Consider the following 27,815-nt stretch of genomic DNA (forward strand, 5'->3'; position numbering starts at 1 on the left):
ACCAACTCCCATAGTATTCTTGATTTCATTCTAGCGAAAAGAGTCATGAATGACCCAGGCATACCTTTCACAGCTTTCCTAGTTTTCACTAACTAATTCAAGCGGAACTAAACATATGAATTAACAGGGCATATTCGGAGTTTTCTTGAATTCACTCAACCGTAACAAAACATGAATGAGGTGGCCGTATCTCCTATCCCTTCCATACAATCGTAGTAAATTGTTAACGTTATCCCTTGGCGAACTACTAGGCCGTGTTAGGTACACAACGCCAATCAGCCAATGGAAACTTGTTAGCATCTTATCAAACCAAATTAATAAAACTGTTAAAACGAAAGAGTTGATAGCATGTGACGTGGTCGCCATCCCTGAGTATATATACAGTATATCCCGCCTCGGATTCTCATATCGCCTGTATATAACCAATACACACTGGATATTGGATTTCCTACATAGCTCTACATTTACGTTGCTATGAGAAGAGCGCACGTGAAGTTCCTACGAAGACGCGAAATCTCGCGTCACTATTTATACACATAAGTGTTGTTCAGATATAGTACAGTCATGATGGGAATTTATTGAAGTCATTCGTTGATGTCAATTACTGGTTGTATTTTTGTGATAAAAAGGAATATGTGTTTTGATGATGTATATGAGAAAAGTTACTTTGCGTCAGGGTACTTAGTACAGACATATACTATCAAAGTCAGTTTTACAGGAGAATACTAGAACAATCGGCAATACTGAATAATTTTGTCGCTATTATCATCAGAAATTGATGTGTACTTAGAAATATTCCAACGTTTTCTTAAACAATGATAATATTTACTCCGCTTTTTCATTAACGAAAAATTCTTGAAAGTAATATAACTTTTCCTTTAACTAAACTGGAAACAATGAGTGTCAACAGTTCGGTTGTGATGGGGAACGGGACGAATGTCTCCTATACGTATGACGAGAAAGCCTACCTGGCTGAGAGATTAGGGGATAGACATGTCCCCATATCGTCCCTTGTCATCCTTTTCATTGTGTACGGAGGGATCTTTATCGCCGGCACGGTTGGAAATATTTGCACATGCATTGTAATTGCACGTAACCGGACCATGCATACGGCGACTAACTACTATCTCTTCAGCTTGGCTTTGTCTGACCTAATCACCCTGATACTGGGTAAGTACCGTCTTTTGTAGAAGTTGTTAGAAGTTGTAGAAGTATGTATGCAAAAACGTAGGCTTAAGTGTCATGAGAAACTAAAATAAGAGGATACCTTAATATGACTTGAGTGAATAATTTCATATACATATACATGGTGAACTTAGATATTCTCGTGAATTCGATAATGCTTAAAGCATTTAATAATTGCAACAACAGATAAGAAAGGAAAATAAACAAACCATATGTTTCTGATTCTGTTTAAAGAGACTGAATGATATTTTTTTTCCCGTGTCTTTCGCTTTGTCAACACAATGCACCCCCTCAGTGTAAACAAATGTTATCAATAATTGATTTTCTTTCAATTGTTTTTCGATAACACTCATATAACTAAAGATTATAACGTTACTTTACTAATTCCATCAAAACTGTACTGTTATCACCCAAAAAGCAATATCCTTGAACACATATTGTTAATAAATATTTATAATGTAATTGAATCAATGATAAGGTTAAATTGTAATTCAATCGCATTCTGAAAAATGCATAAAGAGTAATTTAACGCACATTCGTAAATGTGCATATCCTGCGAAAAGAATTTCATATGCAACAAAATCATTCATTATGAAATACCAATGAATATCAAAAACGACAGTAGTTCTATCGTCGATAACGAGATTTGGTTATAACGTGTTGGACAGTTAATGGTTTATCCCACCTTGTGTTATCGGGTGTGTCAATACATTGATATTTTCATATCATTTTTTGAAGTTAGTAACACATTTCAAATTGCTTTAGTTTAACGATTGAAGAGTACAGTATTTGTTACTTACTTTTCCAATACGTTTGATACAGTGGAAAATGTCTTTTCAGCGTTTACAGTATGCCTATTTATAAATTTCATTACACAGACAACGTGTTTAGTTTTATCGTCATGATATTTTGTTTGTCGAAATCGTCACGATGACAAAATGTTTTTCATTTTTAGTAATTAGATGGTTATTCTGAAAATATATGTGGAATGTATCACAAAAAACTTATATCTATATCTGAGCGCCCTTCTGGTACTAACAGGTTCTGTACTAATGGTTGTGTAGGAAATGAGCGCGTTTCACTTGGCACTAACCATTGAGACATATGTTCCTGAAAGATGTTTGCTAGCACGTGTGCGATGGAATGAAGTCACTTTGGGTTGGTTTTTTGATGAAATATACTATATGCTACTAAAATAAAACGTTCTTAAATGGGCAATAGAGGGAGTTATGTTATAGACATTAGAATGATAGCATAGTCTAACGACACTCTCATGCCTTATTTAAATCCACGGACATGATTTAATAAAAGTGCAGTTTAAATGAACAGATGCAAACTAACTTTTTTTATTTTCTGATGGTACATTTTGTGGTAGACATTTAACTTTCAATCACATGCAATCACGATAATGCACAGATAATAACGAAAGTTTCCATGCTGTGAAAGTGTACATTATGGTGAATCTAAAAGCAATATCGTCACCATTATAATGATAGAGTGTGCCTACTCAGTGTGCAGCTACCAAGGCCCGCTTATACGTACCTACTTGAGGATTGAGATATCGTCGGGTTTCCAAATCCCATAGGCAATGCATTGCTTGAAACATCCTTGAAATTTCTATGCAAGTGGGAAATGGTATTCAACAAAAGTTTTCTGTGAAAGCTAATCGAGACTAAAGTCAATGCGTTCCTGGTTTTAACAATATAAAAAAGTTCACGGCATGGCTCCTTGGCGATGAAAGGAACCGATTTTTGGTTTGTATTGGGTGTCAAAACCAGCGCGAATGCTAGAAAATGGGTTAAAAAGCAATGTACGAGACGCTAGATGCATATTAATGATACGTCTGGGGTGTCATTACTTCAAATAAAGTGACAATAGAAAACGTTCTTTTAAAAATTTCTTCCATATTTATAGTAATAGAATGTATGGTATCTACGGTAAGATGACTGCTTTTAAATATTGGAATATTAACCATGGTTTTTTTCAGCTCTGAAATAATTTTTGTAACAAACTTATTTGAAAGCTAACGGCGAATTAAATATAAAGAAAGTCGGATAACCTATCAATTATGTTATTAATTATAACATTGAAAAAGAAGACCAAAATATGACGTTTAATTTTGAACAAAAACAAAAGATACGAAAATAAATGAAGAAATAAAACAAACGGAAGATAAAACAGATTACAACATAGCTTTTGTTTGTTTCTTTGTTTGATTAATTAACGTCCTATTAACAGCTATGGTCATGTAAGGATGGCCTCTCATGTATGCGGTGTGTTGCGTGTATGTTGTGCGAGGTGCGTGTTTTGGTAGACTGCGGTAAATTCATGTTATGTCTTCTTGTATAGTGGAACTATTGCCCTTTTTATAGTGCTATATTACTGAAGCATGCCGCCGAAGACACCAAGCAACACACCCCACCCGGTCACATTATACTGACAACGGGCGAACCAGTCGTCCCACTCCCCGTTTGCTGAGCGCTACAACATAGCAAACATTCTTCTAACGCATAACGTCAGACGTTTTTGGGTGTTGTTTTTTTGGGGGGGGGGGGGGGGGGGGTGGAGGGTGTCGTCGTATTATTTTTGCATTAAGAACGTTAACTCTTAACATATATTTATACTTACAAAAATGTATGCTGTCTTAGATTTATTCTTAACATAAGATAGGAAGTAGTTAGATATATAATTAGAAAAACACAGCATCCATGCCGTCATATTGAATGTCTTCAACCATCAGCATTCCTCGGGTGATTTTGATAAAATCCATCTTGATGATAATTATATTTAGTTTATTCATTGGAGCGTAAAGAGAAGTACTACCTGTATCTGTATTTATCATGATCTGAGGCGATTGCGTGTGATACGTTACATGCTTCTTGTTAATTTACATCCAACATTATCACAGATATGTCGACTTCCTGCTGAGGCGATTTAGTATTGCCCCTGAAAAACGCCATTTTTTCTTCCAGGCCTAATGCTAAAACAGAGCGCTGATATTTTCATAAGAAGCATTTGTATACGCAAGCCTCATCCATAGCGTATATATGACGTGTTTATGAGCGGATCGTTATCGGAAACATCAAAGAATAAAAAGAGGCAATGGATTGACTTTATTTCACTCTAACGTGTACTGGTTCAACTATTTGTAAGATAGCCCCGTAGACACTGCTAAATATTAGTCTTCATATTTTTGCAACTTCAATTATTCACGGGAGACCAACATCGCGTAAGCATAAACCATGTGCAACCGTCTACAGTCGAATGTATTGTGACTGCAACATTTTTCTCATAACTTAAACGATCTTTAGTAGCAATACTTATGATAAGAATGAAAGCAATACCTCTAGTTCTAGTCATCATTGTAGTTCAAAGGCCTGTCATGTATATTGCTGCCTCGATGTTTTAGACAAAATTGCATTATTTAACAATAAACGTCTTTAAAATTTAGGTATGCTATAACCTGGGTATATTGCGCGTCCTTGTTAAGTTACATTGTTTTCAAAAAATGGACTTCTTAGATAAAAGAGAAATTCTGTCAAGACCATCTGATTCCAATTCATTTTATCAAGTCGCTTTTTCGACGCAGATTAAATTTCTTCGAATCCTAACCAATAATCAAGCAAAGAATTGCTAGCGAATATAATATGAATTGTGGGATTTCTGAAGATGGATGGCAATGGTGACAGAGCCAATCGAATTAATGGAAACAGATCCATTCCACGCGAGCTCGCGCGGTGAAGTCAAGGCAGCGTACATATTGGCGCGATAAATAGCCATAATGTAACCCGTATTATTGAAACAAATTAGGCGTGATCTAGCGGCAGCGCGAGGGTTACGCCTGAGCAGAATGGTTGGAGATACTTGTGTAATAGTTTTAATGTACCTTATAGTTTATATTAACTAAATTTGAATGATTTCCCAGGCATCATAAGACACAATTATTATTCTAGCGTATGTATTTGTATAGATGTTTGATTGTCGCTTATATGTTTAGAAACATATGCCCGAAAATGAACATTGTGAAATCGATAGTCGTGACATAGTTCTTATTAAAATGAATAACAACATTCTCGCAGTATAGCCAAAAGATAGTATTGCTTTTAAAATTATCTCCTGAAAGATTCTACAATTTCCGGTATATGCGATTATCGCCCGTTTTCCATAAAAAGGAGGACAAAGTGATATCGGTGCCTGGTATATGGAAATTATGAGAATAAATTTTAATGAACTTTATCGGGAGTCAATTTGGGTAAATGACAAGCATGGATCCATTTGTAAAATAGTGTTATCTTGTAAGCTGACGATACCCCTTTTACGTGATGCCACGCGATAAGTAGAGCGTTACGCTCCTGTAAACTCTCTCACTATCATCCTGTACCTTTTAAGCTGTACTATCCCCTTGTATGCTGTCCTATATTGGGGCGTTGTGCCTTAGTTTACTAAGGTAAAGTATAGTTACTTTTTTCGTGGGTTATTAAAATTCACAATATTCGCTGTAAAGTCAATTTCAATCCCGGGAATAAATGCAAAGAATGATAAGAAAGATTACTTTCACACTCTAAACTATTTATAGAAAATCACGAAATTGTCTTCTAACGAAATTAGAGAATTCAACTTTAGCCCTACAATTCCTTCATGTAGATCTGGAACCCCATGACATTGTCGTAGTTATATAAACAGTCTTAAAGCCCATCGAACACACCAGGTAAAACGAACTACCGTGACATAGGCATAGCCTCTATTCATTCACAGTTTGATATTGCCTGTTTTTATATATAAGGAAAGACAGCGTTTTGAACATCTAGGAATTATACCTTCAGTAGAGGAGGTGATGGGTAAACACAGCAAGTACTATGACCCGTAGCTTAATGGATAAGTAACTCTCTGTACGTAATTATAAGTTCCTTGTATTCATTTCTCATACTGGAAGACGTAGTGTGTTATGTTTTTTCGCAAAAAGAATGTGGAAGTAGCTTCTCAGACAGAAACAAATTTTCAGTAAAAAGAGGTTCAGTAAAAAAAAAATTTATGCTATTCTCGTAAACCGAAAAGCTTGATAAACATAAACATTATATCGATGATGCATCATGGCTTGAATTCTTTCGCAAAGAAACCAGTTTACGAGTAATATACAATGAAAGTTGCACAATTAAGAATTACTTAATATTTAAAGTTCAATATCAAAATTACAAGAGTTTAAACAAGCTCTTTTGCAAAGTGAATACAATTATTGGTTAAGTGTTCATTGGATTGATCATAGTATAGGTGACATTGATCTCAAGCAACCAATCAGGCTGACTTGTTAAAAAAACTCAAACTGTCCAACAACATATCTGGCTAAAGACTTATGAACGTTATTCCACTGAAAGACGATTTTGTCTCCCATGTTAGGATGTATCTTTAAATAACCATGGTGACGTCATGTCATTGATAATGACGTGACTTCCTGTTTCAAAATGGCATCTCAAAATGTCGAAGTTATGTGAACAAAAACACTTATTGGAAATTCCTGTTATAAATTTCCTATTTCTGTGTTTTCTGTGTTAGAAAAGCAAGAACGACGAACCTTATGAGCGCCCGGCTAAATGAAATGTAATTATTACAGATCAAAGATGTAACGGAGAAATTTATTTTTATTGTTATATCTGATAGAGATGATTTATCTGAAAAAGTATCTTAACAACATTATGAGACTACCTATTTGAAAGACATAAATCTAAGAGGTTATAAACATAGGCATTTTTAGCTGAATTTACAGTATCGGTTCTGCCAAATAACCATTACAGTAGATACCATATCGCGTTATCCCGAGCATGCATCGGTACTTAGGTAGATATACAGGGCTTCCCTACAGACAAGATCACATTCTAAATGTGTTCTCATATAAACATGTATCCACCTACAGGAGTGAATATCCTAAAATATGCCTCCAACCGAAATACAAATGTACATTTACCACAAAATGCTTAACCATTACCTCAAACACTACATTGGTATGTTCTATCCAGATAGTCCGACCAAAATACTCAACGGTTCTACCCAGATAATCCGACCAAAACATTCAACTGTTCAGATATTCTGACCGAAATATTCAACTGTTCTACCCAGATATTCCGACCGAAATATTCAACTGTTCTACCAAGATAGTCCGACCGAAATAGTCAACTGTTCTACCCAGATAGCCCGATCGATATATTCAACTGTTCTACCCAGATAGTCCGACCGAAATATTCAACTGTTCTACCCAGATAGTCCGACCGAAATATTCAACTGTTCTACCCAGATAGTCCGATTCAACTGTTCTACCCAGATAGTCCGATCGATATGTTCAACTGTTCTACCCAGAAAGTCCGACCGATATATTCAAATGTTCTACCCAGATAGCCCGACCTAAATTTTCAACACCATTTACAATGTTAGCTGGTGTCACGTTTGAGCCTGCTGCATGGCATTAGTCTTCAACTTATATTATGGCACATATTGAGCATACAAATGTACCTTACTGGTAAGGATATTCTCATTAAATTTCGCAATGCTGTTTCAATTGACTTGTTTTATTTCTAAAGGTCCACGAACATTATTTTGATTTCAATATATTGTTTTTAATATAGTTCATTGCAAAGGTTGATCCCAGATATTTATTTTAACACTATTCTTGTTATTTCTTTGACCATGTATCTGACGTATGTGGTTTATTGAGATTTTAGTAATAAACAATATTGATTATGGAGAAGGAATGTCATAATCGCATTTAAAATGAAATTAAAGTAAGGAAAGATATTAATCCAAGAAGTTGACAGAGTTCATTTATTTATTAAACGGTTATGGACTTATTTAATGGACTTACTTAAATTAAGTACTATATGTAATTACATAATATTATCAGCATATTCTAAGCCTATCGTACCCTTTATGTGACTTCTGGTATAACATCAAATCTGTTAGACAAGATCAAAGATTACATCAATCTGTGAGACTGCCATTTTCTTGGGTAATGCTCGCCTGCCTTGCTGTCATATTATATACTGAGCACTTCTCCATTTTATAGACTCCTCTGCCGTGATGCTCACGGCAGCAACACTTATTGTCTTAAAACTTGACAGTCAAATGTCAATTACCGCACACGTCATATATACTATGACTTCACTTTAAAACTTTATTTTCAAGAATCTGTTCCAGAAGCTAAGACTCGCTTGATTTAGTGTTAGAATGGTGGGTTTTAGGAACATTAAAGTGTCGGTTAGCCGCGATTAACCGATGTGGTGCCAGAATAAAAACAATCTCAGCTTGCATGCAACTCCTGTCGAATTTGATTTGCAGCTTCAGCAACGTCTGAGCGGGGGAGGAGGCAATCAAGACATAGAAAATGGCGGATATAACATTAACTAATAATGAGATGAAGCCATGAACGACTTTGACACGAACTCATGACGAAGTTTATAGAAGTATGCATTCCTGCCAGACATAAGTCTTTAATTAGGCGATTTGTGAAGCAGCTCTAATTGCTTTGATGAATGGTAAAAGTCATGCATTCGTAAATCTTTCATCCTTCAATTTTGCAAGAAAAAGGGGAACGATAAACTTAACACACTTTAGAAATTTTAAGTAATTAAACACTTTAAGTATAGCTGTTTATAAGAAACAGATTTTGGCTAAAAGTTTGCCAACTATCGGTTTTCGATAATTGGAAGTATTACGGAGTTCATTGGATGCTAAAAATAGAACTTCATTGTATGTTTAAACATATGTTATATTATTTAGCCAAATGTGTTAACAGACATATTTTTAATCATTCAGTTGCAATGTTTTTATTCGATGTTTTAATTTCCATAAACAAGCATTACTGATGCTGTTAAGAAAATTAAAAGGAATTAGTATCGCAAATAATACGTGTTTTATAATGCTTTGCTTATAAACAATGACAGAGATATTTCGTAGATACGTAAATATCTCTGAACATTATGAATATATAGTTATGTTTGTGTAATAATTAAAATATTAAGAATATATTATTTGTGTTCGTCTTACACAGATGATATAATGTATATTTGATAGCATTTGACAGATGTTTTTAATGAACGCTATATTATGTTTTAATGAGATGAAAATTGATATATCTGACAATTCCATATAACTCCTATGTTCTATGTATGTACGTTATATAGTCATATAGGCTCGGGTAGTACGTTTCTCTCATACCTACACAAGTAATCCTGGCTGGTCTTGGGCAATACACTTATGTCGCCTGAGGTTGTATTGCATGACTTCCCATGCAATAAAGCATGTGACGTCATAGCATCCAGAAAATTACTATTTTCTCGGTACAATTAAAAAAAATCAGTATCCAGGGTGAGTTTACTTTAAAGGATACAAAAACAGGATTTACTTTGAAAACATCACGTTATTTTCATCATGGAGAATTGATTGCAGTCGCGATTTTTTTCGAATTTATTTCCAAATGGCGGAAAATCATAATAGTAAAATTGCAATAAAACATCGAGGTATGAGAAAAATACTCTTTCATACATGAATATGAAGAATAGGGATTTTCTACCCTCGAAATCACAAAATGTTGTAAAACCGTCTTCAAATCTCGGGTTTAATAACATTTTGTGATCCTCTAGTAGAATATCCCTATCTTTCATATCCACATGAAAGAGTGAAGAAATCCGTTCTCATGGACAAGGTAGCGGTATGCGATTTATGTCGCGGTTTTTCACGGGTGAATGAAAGAGTGCGAATAAAATCGTTCTAAGAGACAATTTATTGTATGCAAGGTTGGCGGGCTTAACGGGTGAATGAAAGAGTGCAGAAATCCGTTCTAAGAGACAAGGTGGTGGTATGCGAGGTTGGTGGGCTTAACGGGTGAATGAAAGAGTGCAGAAATCCGTTCTAAGAGACAAGGTGGTGGTATGCGAGGTTCGGCGGGTTTAACGGGTGAATTAAAGAGTGCAGAAATCCGTTCTAAGAGACAAGGTGGTGGTATGCAAGGTTGGTGGGCTTAACGGGTGAATTAAAGAGTGCAGAAATCCGTTCTAAGAGACTCGGTGGTGATATGCAAGGTTGGCGGGCTTAACGGGTGAAAGAAAGATTGCAGAAATCCGTTCTAAGAGACAAGGTGGTGGTACATAAATGTGCATTGCAAAACCACATGGCCACGAAAATAGTCTATATATATTTTCTTCTACCATCTTCTCTCACGTAATAACGCTCAACAAAATTTACTAGTCTGCCGGAGTATGCAAACAAAATTTGAAAAATGTAATTCAGAAAACAAGTTATGCATCTTATCAACGGAGTAATCATTTCTTGTTATTATTAAAATTATTTTTGCTTCCATTGTTACAGATATATCCTAATCAAATTTGGATTGATCTCTCAGTAATAATGGTAAGCTTTGGTGAATAGAAACAACTGGTTTCGTTTTTAAATATGACTGAAAAAAGCACTGCGAATAGACATCTTCAAAACGGTCGATCTATCAACGGTATAAATATGTAATAAGGTCTTGACAGATTTTCTTATCTAATCAAACATACAAAGGATCCAGTTTCGTCATAATTACCAACATCTTGTAGCTAGCTTCCATGAAATACAAATACACTTTCTCCACACAGAAGCCGGCAAGATGAGAAGCACACACACAAACGCAGTTAATTGGTGAAGTGGTTTCAGGTAAAATATTGGAGCTGCTCCGCACAACATTTATATACATATAACGCCTTACAAAACTTACAGTATAACAGGTTGAAGGCTGAAAAACTTATGTAGAGAAAAAAGTCGATTCTCTTGATCGGTCGATATCTGTAAGAGAGTTGAAAGAGATAAATGCCTTTTACGACCTGACGTATCCGCATTTTTCAGCACCACAGGTTACTTTAACTCGTATCATTCTCATTGTCTACAAGTTTCGCGGTCAAGATGCACTAACTCTGAACGGTACTTCTTTCTTATTCAAACAACCGTGGCCCATCCCTAAAAACAAAATATATTGGTAGAAGGATAATATCCTTGTATATTTCATCGAAGAGTTTTTAATAATCATTGAGCTTTATAATTTTATCATAAATCTGATGCCGAATTGTGCTTATGCGAACTAATATAAACATATCAAGCTAGTTTTCTAGGTAGTGGGTGACATCCTGCCACTTTGTAACCCCATTAAATATTTAGATCATTCATCTTTTCTGAGTTGTCCATTTGTCAGTTTTGAATCTAATGAAGTCTCTAAAGGATAATCTTAATTAAGCTTAATGCGGCTTGACATGACAAGTTTAAACTTTTGAATCGCTGATTTGATAGACCTAACCTAATAACTAATGTACCTTATACTCAAGAACACGATTTCACGTGATTTGTTAATAGTGTAGGAGGGTTGACCTTAGATATATCCAGGTTCTCGCACTGGGAACCAAATATGTTACAGGAGAGGAGAAGATGTAGCGGCCAGACCGGGATTCTAACCCAGGACCTCCGAACACTGGCCGGATGTTCTACCGATTTATCAACCTGGTCACCAACGATCGACCTAATCCAACCCTGCCACAGGGGTAATGTACTAGGTTCAAACCGTAGTGGCTAGTTAGAAATCAGTCTCCCATGGCTTGTTGGCGGTAACCTACCTGCTGTGAAGCTCAGTGATCATTCAGATGTTCAGTTGTTGGCGGTAAACCGGTAATCTACCAGTCCTGAACGCTATTGAACATTCGGCTCCCTAAGTTTGTTGGCGGAAACCTGTCAGTTTTTGTTTATGTATGACTTCTAAAACAAGGTGTACTCCTTCAGCAATTATAACTTCATCTAGACGTAATGTGCCACACGTTACATCTCATCAACCCATAAACATAATGTTCTTCGTTTTAAAAGTGAAAAGAGAAACTAAGTGGCCTGCAATAGGAAACTGTTAAAAGAGGAAGAAAGAATATCCGAAATTAATAATATATTAACAACTGTTTCCTGAGTCGGGAAAAGAATAAGCAAATGCATTTAGTTAAAAGGGGTGTGCAGAAAGACTTGATTAATGAAACAAATCTACATACGTATGTATCAAACAATCACAAAACAGCAAATAATTTGAAACTTGGCAATGGGATATTCCATACACGCATTTCATCGTAAGTTTTCATGTAGAAGCGTGGCGTCTTGTGCCATTTTCTTGTGCCCCTCTGAATAAGAAAAGCAATGATTCTGTGGGATTCTTTGGTGTACATCTGGTTTGATGTTTGGCAATATATTGCTATTTTTTCAAATAAATAGGCATTTTCTTACACAATCGTTATGTTTTTATGTATTTCGTAATGTTAGATTACATTATAAAGTAGACTTTGTGTTTTCGTATATTCTTGAGTACCTTTGCGTGGCTGCTCTTAATGAAGGGGTTATGTTTTGTTATGTCGGTATTGAATGGTTTACATTTATTTGTATTTTCTTTTTTATTTGTGTAGTTTTTTTTCGGGGAAAGGGGAGTAATTACTGTAAATCCACTAATTTCCGCGACAAATTAATTTCGCGTTATTATTACTTTTTCGCGGAGATTTAACTTTGAGATATAGAGTCATAAGCTTCTACTGTATCTACTTTGAGGTTTTGGCGGCAATATATATTCGCGATTTAGACTTGGCCGTGAAATTTGCCAGTTGCACGCGAATATTAAATGGTTTACAGCAGTGTGTGCCAACAGTATGTCTCTGGTACTACACACTGGGATCTATGTTTGTTACCGACTTCCTCCCACCTCCAATGTACGACTCGACATTAATAACCACAGCTGTTAATATGATGTAAAGAATTAAAATAATTCAAATACTATTCTTGGGGAAAAGGCAAGGCCATCATAATGGTATAGCAGGTGTCTTGTAATAAATCAACTGTATATCATTTGTGATTTTCTTCACACACAGGTTATATCAATTATTAAAACAATAACGCTCGAAGTTAGATCATTACATATTCTCTAAAATTCTAAAGTTGTTTTCATGAATACTTCGGAGCCCCTTTTAACCATATACACTGTATTGTAAAACATTTATCGGCATTTACGATTTGGGCGACATGCACTTATGTTGAGGAAACAATACATGTTAACAAAGGTAATCATATTAACCCAGAGTAATGAACTTGTTAGGTAAACAAAGTCCCAATGCAGAAAGGGCACCATCGATTTGTGAGTGACACCTGAACCTTTGACCAGCCTCAATACCCACACCATCCACGTAAATATCGATCTCAAACTGACCACAGACACTCAATCAAGCCACATAACAGCACATAACAGCCCACTTGGCAGCTAACGTATTTAATTTGTGACACAGGAACTTGACAAACCCCTCTACTTTATACTTGGATGTGGCGCTTTTGGCTTGCTCTGTTTTCATACTCCGACAGCCTAGTAAATGCTTACACTTATTTTAGAAATTTCCGACGAGGTTTTTCTCTGCCAAAGTCAACAATTGTTTTGACTTAAGCATTGTTTTCTATGCTTTGTGAACTTAACATGATACAACGATGACTTTTTACATGAAGCCAGTTCTGAATCATTGCTCACACGGAACGGCTAATAACAGTCGTGAAGTTTATACTGAAGTTACTGCTGGTTTTGACAGTAGACAGATCTTTATGAAGGAAATTTGGCGTTACAAGCGCCTTTTTATGTTTTCGTGACATTTGAGAAGCCAGAAACAGAAAAACTAATGATGCTGATATACATGGTGATTCAAGGAAGACCTAAAGCTCGAGGATTAGCCTCTTTTTAGATATTTTCGAAACAAGTTTATTAATATTACAAAGCGTGCTAGGAAGGCTATCCAACGTTACATGTGGATTGCTCATCTGTTGTGATGATGTAGCCAATCCATCAAATATCCTACAACAATATGATGAATGAGAGGATTTAAAATAGAAAGGTGCGTTTTACAATTGCTTTCTATATGCATTCACACCCAATCATAATCAAGATGGTTTGTACATTACATCATTATCACAAGACGTACAAATCTAGTTTTTATGGTATTCCCCATTGCCTTTATCACATTTGATCACGAAAAAGGATAACATACTGTATGTCCGGCTATTTTCGTGGGGATAATATTTTCGTAATTTTGCAGCAAATTCAATGATTGCGAAAATTTTACCCGTGAAATATTGAGAATTGGTAATGGCTGATATATCAAAACATGAAACATTAAAAGAACATTTAAAGCCACTGACTTTTAAATTCTCGTTTTTACTGAATATCATGTATGAATAAGCAGACACAGTGTATACGGTATTTTCCAATTATGCAAAAGTTTATTTTCGAAAATTGGTGTAATTGATGGCCAACAGTCAGTTTCTGATAACATTTTGATGCACATTTTAATTATCTCCACTTTAATAAGTTTTGGCATCAACATTTGAGAAATGTTCTTCATTCCAAAACCGAATGAATGACGATTTTACAATATATATCTTAAAGATGTAACGACATGTGAGAAAGAAATATTCTCCAATTTGGCCGATTCAAATCAATATAAGGAGAGCATGTGTTGCACATTCGTCAAAATGTCGACAGGTTAACCAATTAGACTAATTTGTTTATCTTTGCTGTTGAATTTCCTCCAATTAGTAGCAGTCGTAACATGGACAAACACCTGCATTTGTTTTTATTACTTTATTTTATTTCCGCAATACGTTTATAATTCTGGTAAGGTTTGATCGAAAATGGGCCTTAAAATGTTATCCTTAATTCAAAGGTAACTTAGATGGGGCATATACAAACATAAAATACCTTAATCATCACTATTTTAAACGTTCGTGTCTCATACAAAAGTGTCACAATCTTCCTATTATGCAATTAGCCAATACCCTGCCAAATAAATGTCTGTTCTTCCCTCCTCTAATTTTTATGTTCAGAAAAAGGATTTCAGAATATTTTGCATTATTGTTCTACATATACCATTGTAGATGTGTCAATATTTATATGTAATTACATAATGACAACGTATTATCTTTCACGATGGAAACTTAATTAACTTGCCTTTTACCTAACATTAAACATCGTGATCTAATTTTGCTGCTGTTATTATTTTATATATTTTATATTCTATATCTTTTAATGCAACATCATTGTTTGCGTTAACCTCTCTTTGATAAAAATCGTTATGCATTTCATTGCTGAATAGTACGACGTTATAACATTTGCGACTTAAATGCAATGTATAAGCCTTAGGCAGACATCTGGAAGATTCGACAAAAAGTTCCCTGCCCTTGAGTGAGTAACCATCGTGATTTTCTATTCAGCACACCATCTCTGTAACACCTACTACGATTGACGGTATGGCACCATCTCAGTCTCCCTTTTTGTCTGTCACTTCCACATCTGATCTCACTAGTCATGGTATATCACATATATTGACAAGTGTCTGGTCTTTGCAGCTAGCTTATTGCATTGATCACCGATAATTTCGATCGGAGTGTGTCTGCCATTTCAAACTCTCCCATTTGAAATTTCTCAGTGTTCCTTTTTGTAAATTTCAAAAGAGGCGTTGGGTTGTAGCAAATGAAAACTTAATGAACTTAATAAAGGGAGGTAATAGGGAAGCTGTAGGGTTTACGTAACATTTCATTAACGAGATCTATACCGTATCAGACTGGAACGTGATTTGACAATCAAAATTCCCTGTTCGATGAAAATAGAACCCCGTAAACATGAAGATGTCTGCCACAGGAATTATTTATGGCAAGAAAATTACATCTAGCCCCGCCCACCTCTAATTAGTCCTAAAATAGCCGTCTACATATAACTAGATGTGATAACGCTGGGGATACCCGTCAAGCCTCATAGAACTGTTATGCAACATTAATTTCTAAATCTTCGTTTTTTATAACCCCGAAATGTGATCATTTGTATACTTATATTGTATGTACCGGAATACAGTTCTGCTAATGAAAGTCCCTGTAATGCATTTCACAGATGATTGTAACTTCCCAATTGGACATATTTGAACTCTTTCGAAACAAAAGCTTGAGCAGTACATTATAAAATCTATTAGTTCTTGAGTGTCTTTTGTACAGACTTTTCCTTTGTCACCCATGAAACATCTATTTTAAATTGAATATATTGACTCAAATAGGAACTAAAGAGTATCGAGTAATATTCCTTTTGTCAAGACAAATGTAAATTTCCTCAAAATAAGTATTATGCAATCCTTTTTTTCTTGTTCAGAAGCGCATAGAATCCAGCGCCATAGCGCCAAGTAAAAGTATGGTAGTATATGAATCACGTGAATTGACATTTTTTGTAGTCTTAAAAATAAAAAATAAAAGTATTAAAAACCCGATACGATTTGTTAACGAACACGGACGAAATCTTCTATTGCTACTAAAATTTTCATGCTCCTTGGCAGCATTTCACGGTACGAAAATTGAGCGTAAAGATGGCATGCTGTGTATTTAGTTTATGGTGATGATAGTGAAGAAGTACAGAAAACTCATTCTTGTTTCAATTAAGAACAAAATAAAAGACATTTATCGCATGATTTCCAGAGTTTTAAAACAAAAGTATTCTCTTTTGAAGGAAACCTCAAGTTAATCGAAATTCCATGTAATTACTGCTGCTGTATCTATTTGTTACTTACAACTTATTACGAAAGTGAAATTAATTCTTATTTAATAGAAAACGTAAATTCGTACATTAGCGCAAGAAATTGAGTAAATAAGTTCTTTATCGTGAAAACTACAACTAGACTAAACAGCTTTCTGGAAACGCCTTTCTGATGTATGTTTGAGGTCTTTGGAAGTCCTGTCTCTGAAACCATTCGTTTTTATCGTGGATTTATTTATATCTGTCAAATTAGATGTTTACGTCAGATATATCCCCTGGTTATCATACAAATAAGTTATTATCCACTGAATGATGTTACCCTAGCTGCGTGATTAGTAAACATGCAATGTAGTGCATGTAAGGATGGAAAATACTTTGTTGATAACGGAGAAAGGCGTGTGGCTGCACATTTATTGTGCGATAGAGCTACTTGACTCTATTAAGAATTATTTAGTATTCAAGCGTAATAAGAAAGAAGTCATACATTCTATTAACAGTCATGGTTATCTAAAGATAAGCCGTGGTTTTGTGATGTGAGCAAGTTCCCGGAAGAAACCTCCAACCAACAGTCGGTGTCTTGAACATGTTCCGTAAAATAGCATTAACTAGATAGCCAATAGCAGAATTTTGGACACCATTACTATGGTAGTAGTGATGGTTGCTATATCCCACAGTACCATAATCAGGAGGTAGGTTAAGTGGCAAAACAATAGCGCGCAGGACTTTCACCGAGACGGCAGGGGTTTGATATCCTGTTCGGGCTTGATCAGGTATGTGGTAAGTTGTTAGATTCCCTGGGATTTCCTGTGTGTGATTACGGTTCAAAGTGATCCTCCTTGTGTGAAAAAAAGTCTGACACTGACATATCCCTCCACCTCCGCATACATCACAAGTTCGTTTAGGATTAGTTGTCCCTTCATTTTAAGTCAAATTAAATTTGCCACCTTTTTCGAAAATCTTCCATATCTTAGGCGTGGGATGGGTTTATATATATATATATATATATATTAAATACGTTGTCAAAAATGCTGCGTTTGCACTTTTTTATACCCATAGATGATTCACAACTCTTTTTTTTCTGGAAATAAAAGTGTTCTGTTGATGATAATCGTCATCAAGTACGATAACATCAAAGTCAGTAAACACATTCACGCGACATATCATACTTCTTCAACCGTATACATTTCATTTTAACGATGGTTATTGCAATAGAAATATGTTTTCAAGACACATATATGATATGCAATTATCACGGAAATCATTGATTACATCTGTCCTGTCACCAGCTCTCGAAGTATCTCACTTAAGATGCATTTTGTTGTCTCTGTTTTTGTCTACTGTTATAATTGGCAACCATTTTGTATATTTCATAATTGTTTATATAAGCAGAAACATATATACATAGAGATTGGCAACTCCTCCAATTTTACGATCGGCAGATGTACCTCTGTATGTGCTTAAGGGTTTTTACATAAACTCTTAAATAGTTGATTATAAAAGAATAACTTTGATATGTTGTAAAAGTTCAGTATTTTTCAGGTGGTTTGAGTACGATTTTGGATAGAAAAAAATAATATTTTAACTTATATATTAATAAAACAAAACCTACTTCCGGTTTTGAATGCCTGATTTTCGAAAAACCAGGTAAAATTGCTTATTTTCGTGCTTTCAAAAATCATATTAAATTACATCAATCGGGAAATATGATCACATCAAACCATGATATGACGTTTAAACTTTATGTTGATGCAAAAATGTCATGTTTAAAAGAATACACTTAAAAGTAGTTAGCCAAGGCACAATGCCTATAAACCGGAAGTCCCTCTGCCTGTCAACAAAGACAAAGAAGGAGTTTCCAATCTCTATGTATATATGTTTCTGATATAAGTTGCTTTTTCGTTCTAAACTTATTCTCATAGATCATTTTATTGTCAAAGCAGGCGTCAGCATTGCTTTATAACTAGACCGTTATTAAAAACATATTTCATGTATAATAAGTCAATTTTCATCATATCAGATAAAGATTTATCAACGAAAAAATGGAGAAAATAGTCCAATATCGATATCTAAAAAGCATGAAAGTTATTAAATTTAGTAGGAATCATTGAAAAAATATCGAACCAATAAACATTGTTGAATCGCGCCAGGAACAAACGTTTTTTAAAGGTTCAGTAGACACTATAATACCTGAAATAAAACACAGGAATGTCATCATTAGATGTAGTAGTAAATGATATTCACGCGACATATGTTTTTTTTCGTTTGCACGTGAAATGTGTTTTCAATTAGGCATGAGGCACAACAGAAAATTCCTATAAAATATCTACAAAACAAAACGTGAATCAGCCCCATTTTACTGTGGATAATATAAGTGTTTATAATCCATGAAAAAACAATAACGGTTTCTATGGAAACGTTTAACGCCATAAATCTGTTTAAGCATTTCGAAGGGCGCGTCAAATTGAAAGATATTTGCGTCCTCTACGATGAACGTAGTCAAACATGTGACGTCAGATTTGTTCAGTGTGAGTTTATCATATCAAAGTGCAATACACTGTAAACGCACATATTTTAGCGGTATTTTTATTTTAGCGGTAGTTTTATTTTAGCGGTAGTCTTATTTCAGCGGTAGTTTTATTTAAGCGGTAGTATTTACGCGTATTTTTAGAAGTATTATTTCAGTGGTAGTTTTATTTAAGTGATGGTTTTATTTTAGCTATATTATTATTTTAATGACAGTGGGATTTTAACGGTATTATTATTTTAGTGGTAGTTTTAGTTAAGCGGTAATATTATTTTATTGGTAGTATTATTTTAGCGGTAGTTTTATTTTAGCGGTAGCATTATCTTAGTGGTAGATTAATTTTAGCAATTTCGTAATGTCTGACAGCAAATGATTTTGTTTTGTTGTTGGTTTTAATTGGGGTTTTCATATGTTAAAACTTCAATGTTCAACATTTTGCCAAATGCTGCCTTGAGAAACGTCAGGTCTAGCAACTTGTCATAAACAAGACAACTCTCTCACTATATGTCTCAACCTGTGTTAAGTCGTTGAAACATGCTGATAATGAACTAAACAGACAAAACAACTTTTTATATAAAGTAGTTTGCGTATCAGAAATGAGCGTCTGTCAGTCCATTGGAATTCTTGTCTTGGTAGATTAATAATTAGACTCTGTAGGCGCTAGACCTCCACTAAGTGATCCTCCAGTTTGTTGATTCGGTATGAGGATTTGGGTTTTGGTAACGGTAAAGATCTTTTGAACTTTACTATTACATAACACTATCCCCACAAAGAGCGGCCGTCCATTAGTGGTAATATCATCTCAGTTCCTGTGGGTGGTGTCCCTTCATAGTCTCCACGAAATACATAGTTTGAGTATCTTAACGAAGATTAACAATTCACTCACGCCAACTTCTGTTTAAATACAAACTATAATGTTACAACCATGTTTCTTTTCTCCTCTGATTTAAAGTGTCAGCTCCTTGGCAAGACTTTTACTTTTCTTCATAGAGAATTTATAGGTTTTTGTTTTTGTTAATATATTTCGGGCATTAATTTATTGTTATATTGATGTATTGTGTGTAGCTTCTCCATATCTTACAAAGAATGGTATCACCATAGGAGGGATACGAAAATTTATGTCAAACAGTTACCATCAATTTGCATGGTACTAAATCGTGTCCCTGCCTCAAAGTGATTATAAGCCAAGTCTATTTATCTATTACTGGATTAATTCCATCAGGTTGGTATTGCGACGCAACAATTTTGATGACGTCACACTCCAATAAAAGTCAGATTTTTTATTTCCGGTCTCATACACTACACTCATTTACAGGTGTGTATTGTGGAGTTAAAGATAGGTTATATGTCCATGTTTCAAAAAGATTAATAAAGTCTTTCATACGGTTTTAATTTGTGATTTAATGAAAATTTTCATTTTAATCCATTTTCACTAGAAACATGACCTAATCTTTAAGCAATGATGTCATGAATAAAAAAAATGTACGGACTTCAGTGATGATTGGTAACATAAATTAGGTATTCTCCTATAAATGCCAGAATTATTTGTGTGGACGTACTCATTGAACACAAAACTGATTTATAACTATTTTTGCCTTATGATTACGACATAGAAGACACAAAACTGCACTTCGGCTACCGCGGAAGAAGAAGAAAAACGGTATGTGGTACACGTGCTGTAAGGGCATCATGACCTTTTTCATCCACAAGTACGCCGGTATGCACCGAAAACAGAAGATGTGGTATGCTGAGATTTCAGAGATAGAATGGGGAAGTTAATTTTATAGAATTTATCGAGTCTCCCCATGCATTGTAAATGGTTCGCTTTCACGCTTATTTGCTAGCCATTCTACCTATCCGCAGCTGTCATGGTTCCTTTGAACAGACTGCCATTCTCGCCACGACAGAACGACAAGCCCACCACGATGGTAGGGTTCAGCCCGACTTCAGAGAAGGATGAGCCGCCGGGAAAACGCCAAGCTAATCTTAATTGTCATCACTCGATAGTTATCTCCGACATAAACTCGGTGTGATTTGTCATAACTATTAGCATCTTAGCACGAGACCGACAAATACGCAAAGCCGTGAGTTGACCCCATACATCCTCGCTACAAGAGGTATTTCAGCGATGAAGTCTTTTAATATTCATTGAAAAAGACCGTATGATACAGACTTAATCTCAATAGATGAATCATTATTTTTTTTCTTATATTTCTCTCCTTTGTTGCGTTTTTCATAATTAATGGAAGTTTCTCTAATTGTTTAAGGATCAAAGCCCTGATTTCGTTACCTATTGATCAACTAGATCAGACTAATATCGTTACGTGCAGGTTAGTGTGTAAATTCATAGATACCAAAGGATGGAGTAATGCCAAAATAGATAATAAAAATGTAAGTAATACATAAGACACACAGAATAGAAGATTTGCTTAGTGTTGCAAATATTTTGGACTCCTAGTACACATCATCCTGAAATATGACAAAATGCCATTGTACAAAACCGACAAAATCAAAATCAAAACATCTTATAACTATCCATAGTTCATTTGAAGCGTCTTTCATTATCTTACCGTCGAGAGAAGATATATCTTTTGATTTCAATCGAATTCCATTATGCTCTAAAATGAATTCAAACTTGCAGTAGACTTTGATGTGCAGTCATCATAACCGCCCCTTTTATAATGTGCAGCACCAATATTTAATGTCCGTATGTTGTAACTTAAACTAAACAATCTCAGGTTAATAGCGATATATATTCAACATAACGTTACGATTACAAGATGATAGCATCTTTTGAAGAGCAAGCTTATCTAAAATCAAAGATACTAATTGAATTAGATTTTATATGAAGCTCATGTTCACATAAACGTTTGATCATTAAGATTTACTCGCGGGTGATTCCTTGGTAACAAAACCTATCATCGCTTAAAGTGCATCTGTTTTTGTGAGGAAAAATTAATGGTAAACATGATAGGTATGTTTACAAACAAATCCGACAGGCAAATCGCGATGAAGAAGATACCAATTTTATGTAACTCTGCACATCTGTACATAAAGACCTCGAAAGTACACCGTATCAACCAAAGGATGCATTTTATCGCTAATTTAATTGAAACGTGTCCTGTAGAAATGCCGTTTTCATCGCGCTTGTATATAGAGCATGCACATTATCTACACATAGTCTAACATAAAGCTAATGTCAGATAAAGATGTATGAGGCGACATTTATTAGCAAAAATATCCAGTAGTGCTCTTTTAATGGGTAAAAAGTTTATTCGAATTTTTCATACATTCGACATCCAAAATCTTAAGCTTGTGAGTTACTGGTATATTGTATATTTCTGTTATTAGAAATACATTATCTTTGAGTACTAGAACATAAGATGACCAAATGCTATTTTGGATGAAGGAAAGGGCATCAACAGACAGATTACTGGTGCTTTCGAGCAAAGCAAATATCATCTTGTACAAGGTAACATCGATAATTACATGACCACGCTGATTAGCTAATAACCACGTTAATGGTTTAATGCTTTATCATGTTGAATAGCATGTAGATGTCGATGAGCATGTTGCACCAGCGTGGTTCGAGGGAGCGTCGTGCTCCATCACGTATACCCTTACTTTATTGAAGATTTCGCTTTTTCATAAACATACTGTAGCTGGTATATCATTAAAACGCTGTCAAGTTGTCAAGTGATACAATCAAAGAAGATGGAAATTCGACGACATATTCCTTTAAAAAGTTGCATAGCTTTGTGAAGTTCGTATATGATTCTGTCGTGGTAATCTTGATAATGTTTCTTTCTGTCTACTCAAGTGATCTTAAATGAGTGCTTTGCTACATACCATGCACCCATAAACAAATAGCTCGTTCCTTCATCCGAAAGTGCATTTGCTTACCTTATGTTCTAGTAATCAAAGATAATGTATTTCCAATAACAACTAAATTGGCTTTTTTACGTCTTCAGGCTTGTTTAAGTATCATAGTTACATCATGCCGTTCGATGGTTTTCTTCGAGGACACCGGATTTCAGTCACCACATTATAATCTAAAAATGACACTCAGATTTCTAATTTCTCGTAACCCAGAGAATAGTATACATAACTCACGGTATATTTTGACTATATATCGCAGTATTCTTCAGTCGATTGTGCGGTCAGTGTAATGAATACTATTTTCTGAGTTATGGAAGATTTTAAATCATATTCAGTTCTAGATAAGAGAACAACATCTTTATTTAACTGACCTTAGCTTTTTATAGGACGTATGATAAAATCGCACCAAACAAAAGACATAATAATGTATCATGTAGTGTGCGTTTTTAATCATTCTTATATTACTTATTTAATGTTATGACGACGGTCGAGATTACGGAAAAATATATATTCATCGATAGAATTTTAATAGCTAGGAAAATAGCAATTTGACTACCACACTTTGTCTGTTGAATTTATATTTGATGTTCTTTTCACATTTTATTTCAACCACTCCTAACGTACAGCCTACTAAATGTAGCCCAATGTACCAATATACTACAAATGTAATTCTAACGTTATAGAAGGTTAATTAAGTTCAACACGTTTCTATTTCAGAACCATGTTTTAATCTTATGGCACATTTAAAGCTAATGAATGTTCTTAATCACAAAATACATTCATGCATTAGGAAATAGCAGGATTACATTTGTGGGAATAATTGGCTCTTAAACTTAGGCATTAAAAGTACACAAGTAAAATCCAGTTTATGTTAGTGGCTAGCATCTTTAGAAGTGGCTTTTTGAGGGAGACATAATTATTACCATTGAAACATTATTTCTGTCAGCATCTACACACTTTAACGAGTGACGATGAAAGACCCAGTGCCACTTGTGCAAAACCATTCATATGGTATTGTTTTAGATAAACAAGGTATCAGTTTATTTTGAACTGCTTTGCTCTCAACTCTTTAAACATTTCAAGGACCGTCTACTCGGATAGACCCATCAATCTACATGTAAATCTCTCAGTTTCATCCCATAAACATATTTGTTACATTAAGTGAAAGTATTGGTTTACATTGAGTCTCTAAGTAATAATACATATGTCGATTTTATTTAAGTGTGCGTTTTATTAAGCGTCCTAGTAAAAAGAAGGGCGGTTGTGAAAGCCCAAAGTGTGCTATAGTTGCGTCCGATAAGCAGCGAGCGCTTCCAATCTGAAGTTTTCTGAAGTGGAGGAAAAACGGGAGTACCTAACGAAAACCCACCGTTCTATAGTCTCTCAAAACGAGTGGATAACGGACGGTGACTGAACGCCTAAGCTACAAGACAATGCGTGATATATATGTAGTATTCACAACAGCGGAGTAACCAGTCATGTAGATGAGGAAGGTATTTGAAAACCATTGCTGAATCTTTGGCAGAAGATCTGACAAATTCGTCTTGTACGAGTGGCTGATCAAAAACAGTTCCAGTTGATATCGTCTGTTGCATGAAAATCTTATAACTTTTCGCAGGGCAGACGATAGTTCTGGCCGTGAACAAAAATGGGAATGTCTTATCTTTACGGGATCGATCGCTAACTACCTCACCGATACGATTTAGTAACAGTATCGATACCTTGCCGTTCGTTTAGTAACGCCGACATTTTCATTTGAAACGTCTGGCGATTTCCTTGAAATACGTAGTATTTGAAAATTGGCCAATCCATTTCTAGATTACAGTCCTTACCAATGTCTAGTCCATGGACATTTTTGTAATTAGGATTAAAGAACGATTTTGCAGAAGTCGGGAGATTACATTACACTAGTGACATCTGGTGAAGAACTCGTTTCGTCTTAGCAGGAGTCAGTTGATACAAAACCAAAACAATACGAATGAAACTATTTTTTCATTTTGTCAATCTTCCAGTATTGTTGTATAGTCCATATTGCTATATTTACACTTGCTAGGCTTGGTCACTATACGCTTATACTAGCCGATTTTGTTTACCATAACTGCATGGTAACATTGAACTTTGAACTTGCGTAAGGAAATGTTCTGTGCAACGTAAAAGGACTACTTTTTTTAAAAAGAAACACATGGCTTTGTTTACATTTTGACGCAACATTACGTGTATATTGTTGTTTTTCATAGAATTTTGGAAAAATGTAAACAATATATACATATTTTATATTTATATATGATTCAAACAATTTTTAAATTTACAATTGTATAAAGAAACGGAAAAATATCCCGACCGGGGCGACGTGCTTTCATTTTTGTTAAAAATGATGGGTGTCAAATGTAAACATTACCTCTGTGCCTGTTCGTCCTACGATCGAGCCTTTGGGGTGGACGGGTGTGAGACCCTCTGATAGAGGTCAGTTATAAACATATCCTCTTGTCTTTGTTCTTTGAGTATTTAATCATGTGTATTATAAAACATGCACCGCTAATAATCCACGCGTTGACAGTTCCGCGTCACCACAAATACATTGTATCCATCGAACACAAGTGAATTTGTTTCATCTATCGATGGCGATATGGATCTAAGCGTAGATTATATAATCACATGGCTCCCAAGGATGTCATACCGTCAAGTCAGACGACATCTCAAGCACATTGAGCTACTTGAAAATCGGTGTTTTGCCAACTTCGGCAAACTAAAGTGTGTAAGCGTGCGTCAGCTTCGCCTCGCTGCACAATAACGGTCACCGAGTTCACACATGTGGCCGTGTACAAATTCTTATGTTATTACGCTATATATTAACTTTTAGCAAAATTGAATATATATTTAAAGTTCTGATCTGATTAAATAAAATTATCTCTGAAATTTACTTTGTTTGTCATGTTTATTTTACACTAAAATATTGAACTTTTTTGTCGTCGCGGATGAATAATTCTACCTTACGTGAAGCGTCACCATTCGCTGTTCAAATGAGTAAGCTCCTCCCACTTTTGACCGACTTTTATTGAATAATTACGTCACTTTCAAATGACGATTTTATTGCATAAAATATAAATAAAAAGTCGTGTGAGTGTAAATATAGGGATTGGATTTCGTTTTTATGTTAACCATGCTTGTATGGAGCAATTCCTCTAAGAATATATTCAATATGAGGCGCTAACGCGCCCCATAGAATATATTCTTAGAGGAATTGCTCCATACAAGCATGGTTAACATAAAAACGAAATCCAATCCCTATTTGTCAACGACAAACTATAAATTTACAGTACCTGTATAACATCACTCAGTCAGTGATACAGACTCCTGACGAAAAATGCCACAACAGACCGGCGCTAACAACATAATGTAAATAACAATAGTCCTACCCTCATTCTCAGTGAGGGGTAAGTAAAACAACCGTGTGTTGTTTTCATTAGATGCATACCTTCCAGAAAAGAAACAAAAACATCATTAACGTCCAGTATTCTAAAATTTATATAATGAGGGCATTACAAGTTCGCTACATCAATGTCCGATCCTTTGAAACTATTTTCTGTTAATCAAAATAGGAATTCCATGCTAAATCATTCTGGTGTTGAGCTAGTATCATTTTGTGTACCTTAAGTAAAGATAATGATAGACCGTACTTTAGTTTTGATAATTACAATTATAGGACTTACAGAATGATTTATTTATTATTCATATTTTCTTATCTTTTTATTTATATATTTATTTGAATATTTATTAATTTATTTTACATTAAGCTTCTTAACTTGTATAGCCGATTACTGTCGCGTGTATTATTAACATAGATTAATGATTTATTTCGAGTAATTGTCTAGGCGAAGTCTGGCAATAAATGGCGAGATATTACGATACGGCACAAGTGATTTCGGGTATCTAATTTATTGCACATCTGAGTTAGATGATCGCTATATATCTTACGGTGGTGTTATTGGACGAAAAATTCATAGATTTTCGGAGAGCATTAAGGATATTTATGAACATACAGTTACCAGCATTGTAATCTCATCCCAGGTGTGTACATGTCATTTACTTACTCAAACACTCATCTATTGATATTGAAAGGTGGTTTTTTAACAAAATATAATGGAAAATATACTCTATGTGGAATAAAAGCATTCGGAAAGCTTTTTGGCTCTCCATATCAACAACGATTTTTCGCAGCATTCGTGATCAAAACAGGAAACACATGTCGCTATCGACCAGAGTAATGAAGCTAACGGACTTCCGGTAACCTTCAATCGTGCGAGGTGCGACGGGTCTTCGTACCAAGCGACGCAGACATAAACACAAAACCATATCTCGTTATGAACGGTAAATAACATGATCTAACCACACATTTCTTTCCAGAAACAACTGAACATAAATCGAAACAACAAGCTTCATTTATTGACTTGTAGGGTTTAATCTCGGAAGATTCGTTCTGCACGCCTAGACCTCGCTGTTTTTATCTCCTTCAATTTACATTTGTTCCATGTGCTTGGTGACATTTATATGAATATACGTAGGGACGTCGTGACCAATGCGGACTTCAGTCTTCCAGAAATGTAAATACACGGTGGAGTTATCAAGTTCAGAGAGATTCAAAAC

General features: G+C 35.0%; 1 protein-coding gene across 1 annotated transcript in view; it reads left to right on the forward strand.

Annotated features, from left to right (window-relative positions):
* Nucleotides 1-399: 399 nt before the first annotated feature.
* Nucleotides 400-27,815, forward strand: part of LOC138325781 (neuropeptides capa receptor-like) — a 109,154-nt gene continuing 81,738 nt past the window's right edge. The window contains exon 1 of the mRNA XM_069271673.1: nucleotides 400-1,170. Coding sequence (XP_069127774.1) covers nucleotides 897-1,170 — 274 coding nt within the window. The 5' untranslated portion in view covers nucleotides 400-896. The remainder of the gene's footprint in view (nucleotides 1,171-27,815) is intronic.

This window comes from Argopecten irradians, chromosome 1 (assembly GCF_041381155.1).
Source record: "Argopecten irradians isolate NY chromosome 1, Ai_NY, whole genome shotgun sequence".
In the NCBI taxonomy this organism is placed as follows: Eukaryota; Metazoa; Mollusca; class Bivalvia; order Pectinida; family Pectinidae; genus Argopecten; species Argopecten irradians.